At 43.2% G+C, this 17,540-nt stretch overlaps 1 protein-coding gene across 1 annotated transcript in view; it reads left to right on the top strand.

Annotated features, from left to right (window-relative positions):
* Nucleotides 1-17,540, top strand: part of cdh4 (cadherin 4, type 1, R-cadherin (retinal)) — a 186,951-nt gene that overhangs the window by 151,080 nt on the left and 18,331 nt on the right. The window contains exons 8-9 of the mRNA XM_054616471.1: nt 6,827-6,999; nt 15,465-15,602. Of these exons, the coding sequence (XP_054472446.1) occupies nt 6,827-6,999; nt 15,465-15,602 (311 nt within the window). The remainder of the gene's footprint in view (nt 1-6,826; nt 7,000-15,464; nt 15,603-17,540) is intronic.

The raw sequence follows: 17,540 nt of genomic DNA, 5'->3' as shown, positions 1-17,540 counted from the left end.
CTGATAATCTCTGTTTAGTTTCAAATGAGAGCCTGCAAAGACAAAAGTCTTTGAATTACATTTTGTTTTGAGCAAAAGGCAATCTGTGATACCAATTAACAAGAAATATGTTAGACTGTGTTCAGTATAATTACTCTGCTCTTCATTAAGCAATCAGTGCCAAGTAACATTTGTTTACGGAGCGCACCATGTCAGGTGTTGAGAGTTGTGTCAGAAAAGCATAATGTGTGCGGAGCTTCCTTCGCTAAGTCATTGGTTTCTGAATTGATGAATTTTAATTAGAAAAATAGGATGCAAAGTCGTGTTGGCCTAATTGCCTGTTTAGCCGAAGAAAACAAGAAGGACTGCGATTCATCTTAAGAGTGTTTAAGGAGACATTTTATACTTTTCTGGCCCATTTAAGCCTTTAATATATCCTTCTCCAGTTAAATTGTTTGCTCACTAATAATGAAGCCAGTTTAGACCTCAAGTGAAGTGCAGCATAGCTTCGCTGAAGTTGTTTTTTTATACCCAGCAGCACAGCAGTTACAATTTTGTCTTTTCAGTGGGACTTTTGTGATCGGGATCCAAAATAATTTGTGATCAAAAGAGCGTCTGGAAAACAGTGGATAAACACATTTTGTTTCCTCTAAAGTCTTTACAATAAAAGTACCCTGTTATTTTTGCTGCTTATTCTGCGTTCATACTAGTCATTTCAATGGAAGTCGATGACATGAAGCTGCAAACTGATGGCCGACATATGTCCATGCATTACGCGCTAATAGTTAAAGTTGAGCTGTCCTTTTTAACTTTTCAGTGCTCCAATTACACAGTGAAGCATCAACCAATCATGTGGTTTGTTTCGTCCCATTCCGTTCTGTCCTTAAACAATGCAGTTAGCCATTTCCCAGTGCTATTTAATGGTATAACTACACCAACGAGCACTTGAGCAACATTTCAACGGTGACTCTTTAACAATGTAGCCGGCCACGCTTGGCCGTTTTGCTGCTTTTGTCGCTTGTAAGATGAACATAGCATAAATTTTCCTCCCTGCTGCATTGGTAGACTTGTTTTATTGAAAAATGGTAGCTAACAAAACTTCATAATTCAGTGATTAACACATTTTCTTATAAGTTCCTCATATAAAAAGTCCTCCAAATGCAGTTTAGCTAACAAACCATTAAATTATATCAATTCTGACTTTGACTAAACTTGATCAAGAAACTCTTGATCATAAAACCTAAGGCAACAACAAAAAATATTACGATTAAGTAAAAGAACTATCTGAACTTAAATGGAGAGGAATGTGAGGCACTCCAGAGCACAACAAATACTTATTTTTGGCTTGGGTATGCCTCAGATTACCTGAATTTGTCACATTTTCTCTCATTCACTCATCACCTTTTCATGACCTGATAAGCACATTAGCTCCTGTTATATTTATATATTTTTGCACTTTTGCAACTATTTTGACCCACTACAGCACCTGAGCTTCACAGATCCCCAGTGTGCATCAATCAATCTGTGGAATCAAAAGACGCCCATGGTTATTACTGGTTATTTCCTAGAAAGTTAATTGAAGCCGTATTCAATTACTATATACTCAGCAGAAAGATGTGTATATAGAATAATTTCAAATGTTTACTATTTTTTAGTACGTTGAATAGCAACAAACCTTTATTATCGATAGTTGTTCAATAAAAAGCCCTGGCCCCTATTTCTTTTCCTAAATGCCAAGCAGAAAGGGGGATATGTGTAAAGCCGCAGTGGTATCACATTCTGTATCTACAGACCCCGATATCAAAGGTTCTCCCAAGCATTACAACACATCTTCACATCTAGCGCCGTGTGAAGGCCATCAAAGAGGGGAGACCTACAGGGAACCGCCCTTATCGCCGTCACCAGATGTTACGTAGTGAGAGATCCGATGGAGCCGTCAGCCAGGATCAGCCTGAAACGGCTTCATTTGTCACTCTCTGCCTCCGGGCCCCCGCTCAGCACCACGTGAACCTGTGACTGATAGAATTCAATTTGTGCAGGTAATCAAATGTAACAAAACAGTGCGTGGCAAAATGAGCGATCTGAGCACATTCACCTCTTGTTAATGAGGAATAAATGAGATTCAATATGATGCTAGGATTATCCTGAGAAACCTGCTAAACCTGTTAAATGTGTGCAAATACGTTGCTTTGGTTACTTCTCCCTTATTGAGTATCATGAAAACAAAGCATCTGTAGCCTCTTCAAGGTCACCAAAATGATCAGGATTTCTGTAAAGTCCTCTAGACAAATGAGACGGTCCCTGCGTTGTGTTAAGTGGCCTCAGATAAAGATTTGCCGACATGGTGCACTTCTTCAGAAAGCCCTCACTTTGTGATGCTGCAGTGTACTCAGAACATCTGCCCTGTGATGCTCCAACCTCCCCCTTCCCTCCCCCCTTTCTCCCCAACTCTGACAGAAAGTTGTTCCCTCTTATGCAGCGTCCCCCTCAAAAAAGGCCTCCGTAAATGAGAGCGCAAGATCAAAACCAGCCGCTGAGTGCCTTCTCTCACAGTCGATTTGCCCTCCCAATGGGGGGACAGGGGCGCTTCATCTCACTCTCTCTCTCTCTCTCTCTCTCTCTCTCTCTCTCTCTCTCTCTCTCTCTCTCTCTCTCTCTCTCTCTCTCCTGAAGAGTTTGCTAACAGTTGCAGAGAGGTTTAAGAGACTTTCCCTCTCCGTCTTGCCTTGGGGGTAATTAGGGATCGGCACAAGAGATGGAGTGATGGAGGCGAGCAGAGGTGAAAAAGCACAACGATATTTCAATCAGTACTGGGCCTAGACTTGGTGAGCAGGTGTGTCTCACTGTGCTCCTTATTGTTCATCCATGTGTATCTGAGTGCCAATCCAGAGAGCACATCAGGGCCACATGAGCAGTTTTTATCGACACAGAGCGTCAGCGGTTAGCGCTGTCACCTCAGTATAAAAAGCTGTATCTCTGTTTGTTCACATGCAAGCAATCTGGAGCAGATAATTCATTGTACCTGTAGGCATAAGTGTTATGAATAGGTATGAAGTCTTTAACTACTTCACAAGCAGCTGTAACTCAGCGAGCGTTCTCGTACAGTGTGTTCTGCCATTGGCAGGCTGTCAAAATATCATCTGACCTTTTGTTGAGTGCTACAGTAGCTGACACCCATTTAGCTTAGAATATGGACCGGAAACCCTCGATGGAAGAACCTCACACTGAGATACAGGAGCTAGTGGAACGGAAAGAAAGGGACGGGGCCAGCACTTGACAAGGAGTTCTGATGTTGGACGATCTGCTGGTTCCATAAGTGTATTTTGTCATTTCAATTTCAATTTTTCATAATTCATCAACATAGCAACATGTGATTCTACTGGATGATGATGATTTCAAAATATTGTAGGTTAAGTGTGTTGGCCATCAGTTTTCAGCTGCGGTTCCTCTGGAAACTTTTTTCCTGTAAATGCTACGGTGCTCAAGATCCTGAAGGCTGGAACATGTTTGTCCAGGCTAAACGTAGGCAAATAAGCATGGGGTTTGTCTGGAGGTGGTGGCTGCTAGAATGTGCTGATTATTTTTCATTTCAATGACACGATAAATGATTTCATTATAATATGACTCCAGGGAAAAACACAAAATTATTGTATTGGAATATTACCCAGCTCAACGTTTACAAACCATTTGTGGAGAAGAGGCCAGTCAGACCCTTTTCAGTTTCTGAGGTTTTTCTTTTGACTTTTTTGAAAAGTTATTCCAATGAATTTGACCTCTGTATTTCCATAACGACATTTGCGAGAGACAGAAAATATCTACCTTTAAGCCCTAAACTAGATCAAGCCCCAGGACCACTATATGAATAACCCTAATGGCAGTGTCTTGACAAATCATTTTACAGACCCACAAAGGACAATTATTTTCTCAGGTTAAGAAATTGTCAGGAGTGGAGTGCCTCCTTAAAGAACCAGAGAAATGCAAACACTACTGCTCATCTTTTCTACTGATGATTCAACCATTCATCATTTTAGGCCCATCCAAGCTCTGGAAGTGCTCCAGTCTCCAATCAGCAACCATTGTCCATGTAGAAAATGAACAGTTACTGTGTATGGAACACTGGACATCTGAAAGTTATCTGCAGTCCTCTGCAGTTAGCAGATAGTGATGCTCCTCAGGCACAACTATCAGGCACTTATAGTGAACAAGGTAATTGTGTGCAATTTTCATTGATTTAGAAATGCTTCCTTTTTCTGACTTCATATGTAGTGCCTTTTTTTGTTTAGTGTTCTCGGAGAGTAGTAGGCCCTCCTGTAGAGGCCCTTCTGTGAACACAGTGTGTCTCCTTCATCACTTGCCCCAAGATTCATCAGGCTTCAACCTTTTCTCTTACCTCCCTTCCCTCTCGACCTCTACCTGGCCTTCTTGCTCTCCATCCCCTGTACGGTGGCCACTCTTTCACCCTCTATCTTCCCTCCACTGATGAGAGTTATTATCCTCTTACACCGTCCATCCCCTGCCCTATCCGCCTTTTACTTCCCCTTGTACTTCTGCTTTTAGTGGTCTTTATAAACCCTCACCTCTATTCTCGTCTTCACTTTCTCTTTCTCCTATGCAATTTACTCCTCTGCTTCCTATCTTTTGCATCTGTGTGTGTATCATCCTGTTACTGCTCTATGTCTATCTCGATCCATCTCCCTCTTATTTTTTTTCTCCTCCATCTTCCCTCTAATTGGGAGGCAGATGTTGATTCTGGCTGACTAATGTTTCCGCAGCAGATAGACCTCACCGGTGATCTCAAGTCACGTGGGCAAAATGGCCGACAATATGCGCGCCTGCCACCAGTTAAATTTTCAGCTCCAGCGATTTTGGCGGAAAAAGCAATTAGGATTTGGAATTAGTGTTCAAATTAAAGAGGAATTAAACCGGCTTAGAGATTAACCCTTTCAGGCATGGCCGCGCCTCTTTGGATGGGAAAGTGCACCATCATCATATCACAGAATCCTCCCTGTTGAAATGAAAGGTAGCAGCACTGACTCCTCTGATTCCACATCACATCCTCTCCATCCCTACAGGACTGGAGAGGCTGATTATATATATATTATATATATATTGACGCCGTCCTCGGTGGAATAGACGTAATTATTTTTCTTCTACCTGTCTTTCCTAGGACTCTTTTCTTTTCCTTCCTGGAAAAAAAGTGACAAATCCTGCTTTGAAACTTAATGACGTTTGAAATAGAATTTGTGGCTACAATTATCCCGTCCATACAGGCTGTCACAGGGATGATGGTGCCTTCTAGACCCAATTATGAGAATGGAGACACCTCTACCTGCTCAGGCCCACAAGGGACAGCCGGATCTGCCACCAGTCCAGCAGCTCTGCTGAGACGTTACACTTATGAAGCAAAACGTACTTCTGCTGTAAACTAAAAAATACAAGCTTTGTTTGTTTTAGTGTACAGCAGAGGTGAGTTTGACTTATTTTGATTGCTTCTGATGTGATAATTGAACATCGGTTTAATGCATGCTCAACATGGCACCCACCATCCTCCGTCGTGCCCTCTGAGGTAACCAGAGTGCTCATGCATTAGCTGCTGAGACGCTTTTTCGTGCTCACTTAAATGAAAACAGTGAAATGATTTTTAAATTACAACATGTAGGCGTTATAATTACCACTCTGTCCTTTTCTGTGTTTCTCCGTCGGCTTTTTTAAACTTCAGCAGCTCCTATGTATTTGTCTCCCTCCTTTGAAGTTTTCTCTACTTACACTGTCTTCTCATTCAAGCATGTTAGTGCTCCAGCCGTCTCTTCTCTCTGCTGTCCCCCTCCTGCGAGCTGATAGTATTTTTCTGGATGCAGTAGCAGCAGCAGCAGCAGCAGCAGCAGCAGCAGCCTGAAAATAGCTGCCTGATGGAAAGTGACATTTTCACAGAACCCTTTGAGAGAGGCGAGGTGATCTCTCCTCTTCCCAGCACAAAGTGCTCCTAATTGCCTGGTCGCATTTGTGAGCCCAGCTGACAAACTCGTGCAAATCAATAATTCTGCTCGGGGAAGATGCGGGGACACGGGGCGCCTCACCCTTATACGTGCTCCGAAGACAAACACACACACGCATCTGCATACAGACGCACACATAAACCTGTAATTAAACGCAGACAAACATACACTCTTTACCCAAGCATGCACGCTCACACACCCATACACACACACACACACTTTGCCTCGCCACTGCTGTGCTGTCTGCCCTCAATGGCAGTGTTTATCCGTGATTCTAAGACAAATAGGGAAAGAGCATCGGAGCATTAAGGGCAGCCACGGTGCCGCTGAAGGCTGAAATAATGGATGGTGGAAATTGCAGAAGACCCAGCGCCGCTCATTACTAAATGGACTCTGCAGAGGAGGAAACTTTGCCTGCCCCAGCTTTCGCAATACAGATGATAGAACAGCGTAGCCTGAAATAGGGGGCTTATTTAACAGCTTTTTTTGTGTTTTTGTGCTCCGCTCTGGAATAGCTCTCACTCTAAAAGATGCTTGCCGAAGAGCAGAGAATGTCACAGCAATTAGCAAAGTCTGATTGACTTGTGTTTTTTCTGAACCCTCTTACTTCTTTTTGATATTATTTTAATGTATTAACAGAAGTGGGAGACCTTCATTGTGCCATACACATTTTTTAAATCTGTCTACGTAAAAGGACCTTGAAAAGCACATCTTTGTATTTTAATGAATGCCGCAACACTTTTTTTTTCTTTCTTCCTTTTGACCCAACCAGACCCTCTCTGTTGCCGTGTGCACCGGTTTTTCGATTATTCTATCTGAGTCTCCCCAGCTAACTAACTTTCTCTCCACAGGCTCGTCTGTGATGCAGGTGACGGCCACCGACTCGGACGACTCCACTACAGCTAACGGCATGGTGCGCTACCGCATCCTGTCACAGACGCCCCACAGCCCCATCCCCAACATGTTCACCATCAACAGTGAGACTGGAGACATAGTGACAGTGGCAGCCGGCCTGGACAGAGAGGTCAGTGTCAGCGTTGTGTACTTCTTGCTCTCACTGTTCCATCATTCTGCGTCTCATTTGTGTCCACCCAGCCATTAGATACAAGTCAGTGACTTGATGTCTTTTATGTTATTCTCTTGGCCTTCAGCGGTTTGGATGATGCATTCAGGGGTTAATGTAGAGAGATTTCTTTTCCCTTTTGAAAAGAGAGAGGCAAGCTGTTCCACCTGTTCCCAGTCTTTACAATAAGAATTCTGACCCACGCTTCAGATTTGTATCTCCTATCTGACTCTTGGTAAGAAAGGGTATAAACATGTTTTCCAAAATGTAGAACTATTTCTTTAACCACACAGCCACCAGGATGCCCATGGTCACTCTATTTTGGACTTACTTGATTTACACTGGTAGCCGGCTACCGAGCTGCTCCTTGATGTGCCACCCACTAAAGAAAGAACCGTAATATTTCACACAGAATTTTTGCAGGGACAAAATCCCACATCATTTGCTCACACACGCACACAAAACACAGCTGGGTAATGCTTCCCAGCTGTTTGTGGCTCCATGAAAAAGTCAAGTCAATCAAATGTGGGTTGGCCACAATACAGGTGTGTTGGAATAATAGATCTTTGGTTTTAATGTCTTTATCTGGTCTGACCACTTGAGCATTGTTTAACCCCAAAATATCTGATTATAAATTAAGTACAAATCCCACAAAAAACACTTATTTTCCCTAAGTATTTGTCAAATAATGAACAGAAAAATCCTAAACATAAAGTTCTTCTCTTTCAACATCCATTTACCATCAGCTTGCTTTTTCTGGATGCACAATGCTATTAAATATTAGCCTGCAAAATCCAGTGCTTCCTGCCTCACAAATCCCAATTTCATCCCTGGATGTCACTTGACCTTAAAAAAAAAATCAGGATCACTTTCAGCAGCTTTCGCCCTTTCAAAAATGTCAAATAAAAGAAACCAAGCACCAAATTAATTCGTTCCATCCAGTCGTTTGCCTGTTTTCTTATTGTGTAGAAATATAAACGGCAGGCTAATATCTCGTGTATTTTTCTCAGTGCGTAGAGCAGAGCGGATATAATAGCCATACAAATCCAGCAGTGCTCTGACAAGGTTGCGAGAGCTTTCTCTTCATTGCGATCTTTTGTCTCATCCACTGATGATGTGTGCGTGTGCTGCTTTCTGTGGTTGTTCACCAACCCCCACACACACACCACCACCACCACCACCACCACTACCACCATCACAACACATATTGTATCTTCTCCATCTTCCATCTTATTCTGCTAATGAGGAAGGTCACGCTGGGTCGACTTTTGTTTATCCCAAGATGCATTAGGTGACTGTTGGCAGTATAGTGTTTAATGGCAGATTGTTCATCCCGAATCCTTTCTCTCACACACGTACACGCAAAACCTTCTCTTATCTTTCTGTGGTGCAAGATTTGAAAAAAATAAATACAATTGGCAAATACAGGGAAACGTTCAAATTCATATGCAGCCATTATGAGGATAATCTCATCCTCGTTATTTAGTTGGCTGATTTTACTACCGACATTAAAGCAGCGTTGAGTGTGTCTCATAATGTTTATATTCTGAGAAGTCCCGCTGGTCCTTCTCCACACTAAACCCAGCCAGGCAAATCTTTTGAAATTAAAACTGGATTTTACCAACAGTGAGATGGAGCGTATTTGGAGCATAATTATGGTTAAAATCTCAAGAACAAAACCAGGTTTTGATAACAGAAGAGTACAATACTGTACATCAATGCTGGTTCTTTATTCAAATGTTTCGCGGAGCTGGCACGGCATGATAGCGTCGTACATTTTTGGGACAATATAAATGAGTCCAGTAAGTGCGAGCCAGCTCTGTGTCCCTGTTTCCAGCTTGGCCCTGGCGGCAGCAGCAGTAGCAGCTGATGTGAGTGAGAGGAAGCTCATTAATCTGGACACATCAAGCCAGGCTCAGTCCCACCTGCCTCTGATCCTCCCACTAAAACTGGGACACACCTGGGAGTTCACCCACCTGCTGTCAAGGTCATCAACGTGAACACACAAACGTGCTCAGACACACGGGCACGTGCTCGCATACGCCGTGCTCCCATTCAGTTGTGTTTGTTGTTTGGATGCGGTAAGTCTCACACAGAGTGAGGGGTAGCAGCAGATATGATGAATCATATCCGAGGTGTCAAGCTGGATCCATGCAACCGGAATGGTGAATACAAACGCTGCTATACAAAAACATGAATGTGCATACTCACTGTATGGACACTGAATACCTTATAAACACCTTTGCTGGACATACTTGATATTCCACATCTTCCCTCCCAATCGCTTTCTCTCACTTTAGCTCATCCTCGTCCACCATGCTAATTACAATATTCATGTGCTAATTAAGGGGTGAGGCAGGTTCTCTCGTGTTGAGGAGACCAGGGGGTACATGGAGGTTAGCCTGGTATCACTTAGCTCTGACACCACTGAATACCAATTATTTTCCCTCACTCAACGCCCTGCCACCCCTCTCCTCTCCTGACCTCACAGGCTTTACCCTGTTCATGCCCACAAGCTAACAAGCTGGGCTAAAGCGAATACATGTGTGTTTGACTCTACTTATCCTACAGTATAACATGGCTGTTTGAATGTTGGTTAATGGTTTCCCTTTGTGATGTGCTGCCTTTAAAAGGTTTAGGGACAAATAATATTGCAATAGGTTAAGGTTAAGGTTAGAGATTATACAGTTTTCTATATATATCAGGATTTTTATTAATTATTGTGATTCGATACTACAAATCATTGGGATTTTTAAAAACTTTTAATAACACTAGATCATGGGGGAAATTTTTTTATCAACAACCTCTAGAGGCACTACTTTTAAAAATCTAATTATTTTGTAAATTCTTTTTATTTTCTGCATGTTTGTAGTCAGAGATGTCCTGAAGTCAAATGTGGTATTGAATTCTCAGAAATAATGCTATTTAAAAGTATAAATAAAAGTAAATGTGGTACTTTTATTTTGGATAAACTCTAAATTGATACAGTCTTTATGTAGTCAGAGATGTCCTGAAATCAAATGTATCAGTAATTGTAAGGGATTATCTATTTAGTTTATTTCCAGCAACCCAAAAATGTAAAGAAAAAAGGCATCGAGGCATCATGTTGGTTGTATTAACGTTACTGCAAAATGATAATGCTACTTTAGCCTTGGTGAGCTCTGCTTTTCCTGAAAATGTGTGAAACCTGGAGTGTTTCCATACTTTACTGTATGTGTATTGTTTACCATAATTTGGATTAAAATGTGAGGGCGCAGGTCATATCCCCAGATTTTCGGACCGTCCCCCATGTTCTTCTGCCTCGCTTTGGCTTTGTTTTTCTTGAAACAACTACAAAAGCAATAACTTCATTCTACCTCCGCATAGACTAAAAGAAAAGAAAGCAATTTAATTGTAATTATATAAATTAAGGCATTAAATTAGGTTAATCAATTTATTTCTCCCACACAGTATATATGCTCTACCAAAAAAAGAGTTATCTATCAGTTTACTAAGAGAATACATTTTGAATATAGTACGAGTCTGGTGCAGCAGGTAGCAGAGCAGTAGATGTCATGGTGCCACAGCTGGCGTGGATGTTCTCCCTTTGTGCCCTCTCTCCATGGCTGTGGTTCCACTGGCAGGCAGAGCTGTTGTCTTTCATTACCCCAGGCTGTCTCAATCTCCCATGAGCCCTGGATTGGAACTGTCTGGCGTGGGGTGGTGGGGCCCGGCGCCAGGCTGTCCACCGGGCCGATGCCAGCTCTACGCTGGACTGTCTCGCTGATGATTAGGACATCGCCTGGACTGCCTCAAGGACATGAGTGCCCACAGCCTGGCTCTATTAGGATCTGTAGAGCCCGACTGGATACAGGCGGACGGCAGGGCATCCTGAATGGGCCTATGGGCTTTATTGTCTAAGGGACCCTGAGTTATGTTAAGGCATTGCTTTGCACCAAAGCTCCAGGAGCCAGACAGCAAAGCCATCGGAGGATTGTGAGAGGGATGCTGAATGGAGAATGTTGATGCAATGTAGGTGGATGTTGACTGCTTGTTGACAACATTGAATAAAGAAAACATCCACTCAATAGCCACCTTATTGTGTGCACCTAGCAAGTATTTAATTTGACCTTGTTTTGTCAACAGAAAACCTGAAATGTTGCACTTCCAAACCAGTTTTATCTTCCCTCTCTTGTAGAAAATGCTTTTCTATTCGGTCTGGGTCAGGTATTGACTTTCAGCAGTTCTCGGATAAATATTCACTACCAAAGCAAAATCTTTACAGATAGTTGCAAGTCCATTCTTTTGTCTGTTCTTTTCCCATGGATAATCCCTCGATGACTTCTTGACACCAGCCTATTCTTTAAAGGGCTTCATCTCATTTGTTTACAATAGAATTCCCCTAATTTGTCCTCTAATGTTGGATTCCATGAGGACCCTTTGGGAGGGTGATCTCGGGGAGGAAATACAAAATGAGCTATGTTCAAATATTTTCCATTGTATCAGCATCTTGCACTCCACCTATAACACCAACACCAGGTTATCTCAAATCTATGTCAGTGTTTTCCTTTTCATGTGATAAATGTCAGCCCTTCAGACCTTATACACATATTTTAGGTGTGTCCATCCTGCAGTACTGGGCAAAAATTAATTGTAACACTATTTCAGATATTACCAGAGAGGCCAAACCTGTTCACAGTTTTTTCAGGATCTCTGCCTTTACCTCTCTTTCTGTATGTAGACAGTAAAGCCTTGACTATACTTCTGTCTCTTGATTAGACTATCTTAACTCTACTGGATGTACTGTCATCAAATGTTGTACGCGTATGGTCCCCGGTGATTCCCTCTAGCAGTTCAGATTTTTTTACTTATGTTATGAAATATCTCTCTATTTAAACAATTGGCACAACATTTGCTATATATATAAATAGTCCCCAGACAATGTTCCTTATTGCATCAGTGACAACACCATGTAATACCCTTCTTCTAGCGCCAACATGAGGTTGACATTTGTGGTTTTAAGGGAGATGTCTTAGCAACTATTGGATGGATTGCCCTTAATTGTAATAACTTTGTTATTACTGACTTTTTCTCTAACAACGCCATCAGCCTTTAAATTTCAATTTCAATAACTTTCAACATATCAAATATTAGGAGATTTACAGGTGATTGCTTCTCCCTTGTCTTCTCTCTAAGATGCCTGAAATTTCCCTTTCTTTCAGTTTGTACCAAACAAGTCAGCCAAAAGCATGTTTATCATGCCAATATTTGTCCTGTCTGTTATATTGTAATGCTTAGTAGGACGATAAACTAAATTTCTTGGCCTGTCTGCGTGTTTTATTCTAGCAGCTTTATTCATATGTGACTCACAGCCTTTATTTATCTAGTATGTGAGTCTGAGCTGTTTGCGTAAATGTGGAGGCGTATCTAATCAAGTGGATTCTGAGTTTATATCTCAGATTTACAGTACCTGCTTATCTGAGTGACTGTCTCTAAAATGGGACTCAGAGAAAAGCATTTTGGGAACAGTGCCCTGGCTCGTGTTCCCTCCAAACCAGCTTTGAGCTGAGAGACATCCCTGTAAGGGTTGAAGAGAGGGATGGATGATGAAGATGGGGACAAAACAGACTTCTCTGCATTTTTTGGGACTAAATGGGAAAAAATATTTGTGTAGACATGTACTCTACTTTACAGTTTTTCAATGGCAACGTGTATGTGTAACTGAACTGATCAATCTAAACTGAATGAAACCGTAGTGGGGGTCACTGACACTGTGGGTCACTGAGGTAGAGAAAGAGTGTAGTCAAAAGAAGGAGGGGAGCTGGTCTCCACAGTTTTTCGCCACCAGCACTGGGCCATTTGAGACAGATTGTAAGTGACAAGCTAATGACTGTGGCCACTCGGAGCCTGGCAGGCCGGAACTCAATCCACCAACGACACAAGTAAGAGCAAGTCTCTCACTGTGTGAGTGGTCCTTTACGGCACGCCAAGTGGAAACGCACACTCAGCTCAGGTATAATTAATTCACCACTGTAAGTGTTTCCGTAGAAAACCACTCCTCTCCATTATCTTGTTCGACACCGCCTTACATGTTCAGACCATTATTTCCCTTACTTTGTTTTTTGTTCTTCTCACTGAAGAACAAGTCCATTTGCTTCCAAAGCATGAGCAGCCAGGTTTTTTCCACCCGTCCTGTCTGCTGCTTGGCTTGAATCGTCAAGGAGCTAACATTTATAGCCCGAAGCCATTTTCCTATTTCTTTCTTCAGTCTCCTGGTTGGTAAACAACCTCATTTGGTCTCTGCGGGGAAAAAGGGGATTGGGTTGTTATTGTTGTTGAAGCTCTTTGTACAGGTGTTTCTGTGGCCTCTCACGGCTTTCAGCTTCCACAGATTAAGTCCATGAGGCTCATGGCCTGTGGGGGAGTCTGGGCTGTTGCTGTTGGTCGTGATACAAGGGGGTTTATTTCCTGCCAGCGCTGGACTCTGATCTAACAGAGAGATTTTCTGTTCAGCACTTCTGTAGGACTCATTAGAGAGCCCTTTATTGGCTTGTTCGGGCAGATACTTTTGGACAGCAGAGTGTGCTTGGCTGTGTGTGTGTGTGTGCTAGTGCACGTGGTTACCCGGTGTAAGAGTGTCCCACCTGTTCCCACTCACTGGAGCGTCAGCGGATGTGTATGTGTGTACTAGAAGGGTCATAAAACTCACAACTGCTCTCAGATGAGTGATATAACCCTGCAGGATAGCACGCATCAGCCACATATCATACTGTGTGAGAGCTCCACCTGCTGGCTCAGCTCCAGCCTCTTCTCCTCACCTGACCAAAGAAAAAAGGCGTCCATCAAAGCTCGAGCCTATTAGCCTTCTGCACCAATCTGGTGCTTCGTTCTCTAGATTGATGAATGTGATGGGATCTAAACGAATCTGCCTAGAGTCACATTCATCGGAGGCTCTGTTTACTGATGCGCTCTATGAGGGGAGATGGTATTGATATTTCATTACGAGTCTAATAAAGGGCAGCCAGTATTGAGTTTTCATTAATAGGGCTGGTTTGGTGCAGATTAACATGTCTGCGCTGCTCATAATGACTTGGAGAGATGCTAAATGACTCCGGCTGGGTGTTTTAACTGGCCCCAATGGTTTGACGGATCTGAAAATCAACTGCATCCGTCACGACCAAGAAAACAGCGAGAGTGAGAAAGGAGATATGGAGATACACAGAGACTGGCGGAGAGACGGACAGATAGAGAACAGACAGGCGGAGAACACTGAGCAACCAAGACGGAATCAGAAAGATAGCAGGAGATCAAAAGAGGCACAGAATGAGAGTTAACAAAGAGAACAGAATAAACCAGAGGAGGGGGGAAAAAAGAAAAAAGCCACGACTCAAAGAAATAAAAAAGCAAAGTACCAGCCATCTGAGCAGGAAGCAAAACCTCGCCCATCTATTTCTACAGGACCTCTGTCTTGGGTTGTTCTGGTTCCTCCAGGCAGTCCCCCACATCAGTTCCACTGGCTGTCAAGTCGTTAGCAAGTGCGACCCACCGGGTGAATATTGCGAAACTAGCCTAGCAACAAACGAACATTAGACCATCGATCTGACACGTTGTTGGTGCTCAACAAAGCAGCAGGCCCTGTGCACCGAACACTGGCCTGTCCTTGACGTCTACTCTCGCTCCCTCTCTTCCCTCTGACACAATGGAGGATGGAGTGAAATGGATTAATAGGGAGAGAAGAGACCACAAAGCAGAGAGGCTTATACTGTCAGGGTGGAAACACTCACACACACAGGGTCTTCTTTCCAGTGGTGTCTGGGGATGGACTGAACTTTCAGCACCATGGACAGAGCCACAATGTTGGGATGTGGATACACTGTGTCTATGCCTCTTTATTTTGTGGCTGTATCTAAACTAAGCCTAATGCTTTATGGTGTTTCTTGTCATGGCACTGTAATATTGCAGTGTGCGCTGCAGTTTACCCTGGGGCGACTCCCCCTCACTGTAGCCGGACTAAATAAAGGCCCCTTCACCTTCTGGTATTATCTGCAGCACTGTGGCGCATCTTAAAGTGGCAGCGGCTCCATTAGAATGAGTGATGATCCTGGTCTGTTCCCACAGCGGAGAGCCAAGACTTTTAGGCAATAATGGATGGGCCTTTTACCAACACAGTGCTCCCTCCTTGCAACTTTGTGTATGTTCATGTGTGTCTGTGCGTATGTGTGTGTGTTTATCTGTTATTGAGTAAAATAAGGTCTTAGTTGTTCTGTTGTTTCAGTGTGTTAGTAGAATGAAGGAACGATGTGTATGCATGGCTGCTTTCCATTGATGCATTAACTTATTCATTCATTCATTTGACATATATCATTGTCACATGGAAAACAATATATACATTTGCTGCAGCATTTGATATATCAATCCCTTGGTGTGTTTTCTGCTTCTTTTTACAGAAAGTGTCCCAGTATACCATCATTGTCCAGGCCACCGACATGGAGGGCAACTTGAACTTTGGCTTGTCCAACACAGCCACGGCCCTCATCAGCATCACCGACATCAACGACAATCCCCCAGAACTGACAGTCAGAACGGTGAGTCCCAAACTCATCAAGATCAGCAGTTTGTTTCTGGTTCACTCACATGGTGGCTGTCATAGCCATTTATTTAAACGCTCCTGGTTACACATAAGAGAGTGCTGTATTTTCATCATCTTGTTGTTTGCTATAACTAAAGATTCAGGCATCCTCAACACCCTAATCATTTAACTCGAGTACCTTTTCATCTTATTCTGCCCCGCATATTTTTTTACTTTTGTATTTGTTCTTCCTGTTTAGTGCTAGTAGCATCAGAAAACATGAATGATATTTGGGAACTTTCAGTAGCTACTGCACAGTGCGGAAGGTTTTACGGTACCACATCCAACAGCCATCGGTGAGTGGGAAGACAATATATGAAAATGGCTTGAGATCACACATGATTTTTTTTATTACCTCTGTAGTGTCTCTTGGCATAGATGTCTCAGCTATGTGGAACTAATAAAGTACCAAATCACCTGCCAGTCGGAGGCAGCATATAAGGGTTAAAAAAGGTCTACACAAAGAGTTAAAAATGTATAAATACTAGTTCCTCTAGTTAGCAAGTTAAACCAACCTGTCTGCTGTCTGCCCCTAGTAGTAAGCTGACATCTAGATATTGCCTAAATTTGTGGTTCTTTATGTAATTTATTATCTTTTCTTATTGCTCACTTAGTCTTTATGCTACCCCTACATAGACAGTAGCACATGAGTGCGTATCATTCTTGGGCAGAACAGGTTACACAGGCCTCCATGCTCTCAGATATTATTAGAATATGTGTTATCTGGTCCCCGTCAAAGACAACAACCATGCAACAGTAGCTCAACAGCAATATGTTTTCAGAGAGCATTGAGTTGAAGGGAATGTAAGCAAATACAACAGCTGGAAAAAGATATAGGATTAGGAAAGCTATAACAAGAATAGGAAACAACAGTGACAGATAAAGAAAGGCTCTGCAAGAACAACATATGGAGAGATAGAAAGAGCCACTGTGTATGAAAGTGAGATTGAGATCAGTTTTGGCGATGAGAGGTGCACTCCCCCCTCCCTTCCACTCTGTGTTTTTCCTGCCAGCGGGGCCTCTGGTGGCCACGTTTGTCTGCAGGCATCTGGCCCCTGTCCCTGATACCTCCACATTGGTCTGACAGGAAGCCATGCTGGCCCACTTTTCCTTTGCAGTGTGTGTGTGTGGTGAGGTAGGGATTTGTCCATTTTGAAGAGTGAGGGTTGCTACAGGAGAGGTTATTGATGAGTAAGCAGAAGCCCTCTGCCTCATTTATAGCTTGTACTCTCTATCCTCCTGACCGCAGCCTGACAGACCTACAGGATTGTAGCTGCTCCTCGTGTGAGTGCTCGGATTTCTCAGATTCCAGGGAGAAACAGATGCTGTCTGCAGCCGAGCTCGGAGGCAGAGCGAGCGGTGTGTCAGCGTCACACACTGTGATCCCTGTCTCCTTGCGGGGCCGTCGGCGGCGTGCATGCCAGTACAGTTCCAGCCGCATGCCCTGATAAGAGCTCCCCAGCTGTCAGGGCTAGAGCTCACCGAACAAGGCTGCGGCTCCGCTCATGGCTGCTCCGTCCCCCGTCTGTGGTGCTGGCTCCGTCACCGCTCGTCACCACGGGGGAGTCCTCCCCGCTGGCCAGAAAATGGTCATGCTGCGCTTCAATAGACACAAAAAAAATAGAAATTGTACATTGTCCTTGACATATACAGTACACAGTGATCTATGCTCACACACGCTGTGAAAAATGTTTGTCATCTCCTCAGGGCCTCATTACTTTGCCCTGTAACCCTCCTTAGCAAATTACTGTAGATTTGCCTGAGCTCGTACGTAAAGGAGCGGTTGATTTTTTTGTGTGTGACAATAATGAATAGAGATGAATAAAAATATTCTCGCTGTATGTCCTTCGTTTACGACGCAAACAGCCGCACGCTCTCGCCTGAACATCTACGG

The sequence above is a fragment of the Anoplopoma fimbria genome, chromosome 17 (assembly GCF_027596085.1).
Source record: "Anoplopoma fimbria isolate UVic2021 breed Golden Eagle Sablefish chromosome 17, Afim_UVic_2022, whole genome shotgun sequence".
Taxonomy (NCBI): Eukaryota; Metazoa; Chordata; class Actinopteri; order Perciformes; family Anoplopomatidae; genus Anoplopoma; species Anoplopoma fimbria.
This window is presented reverse-complemented; position numbering and strand designations above follow the sequence as displayed.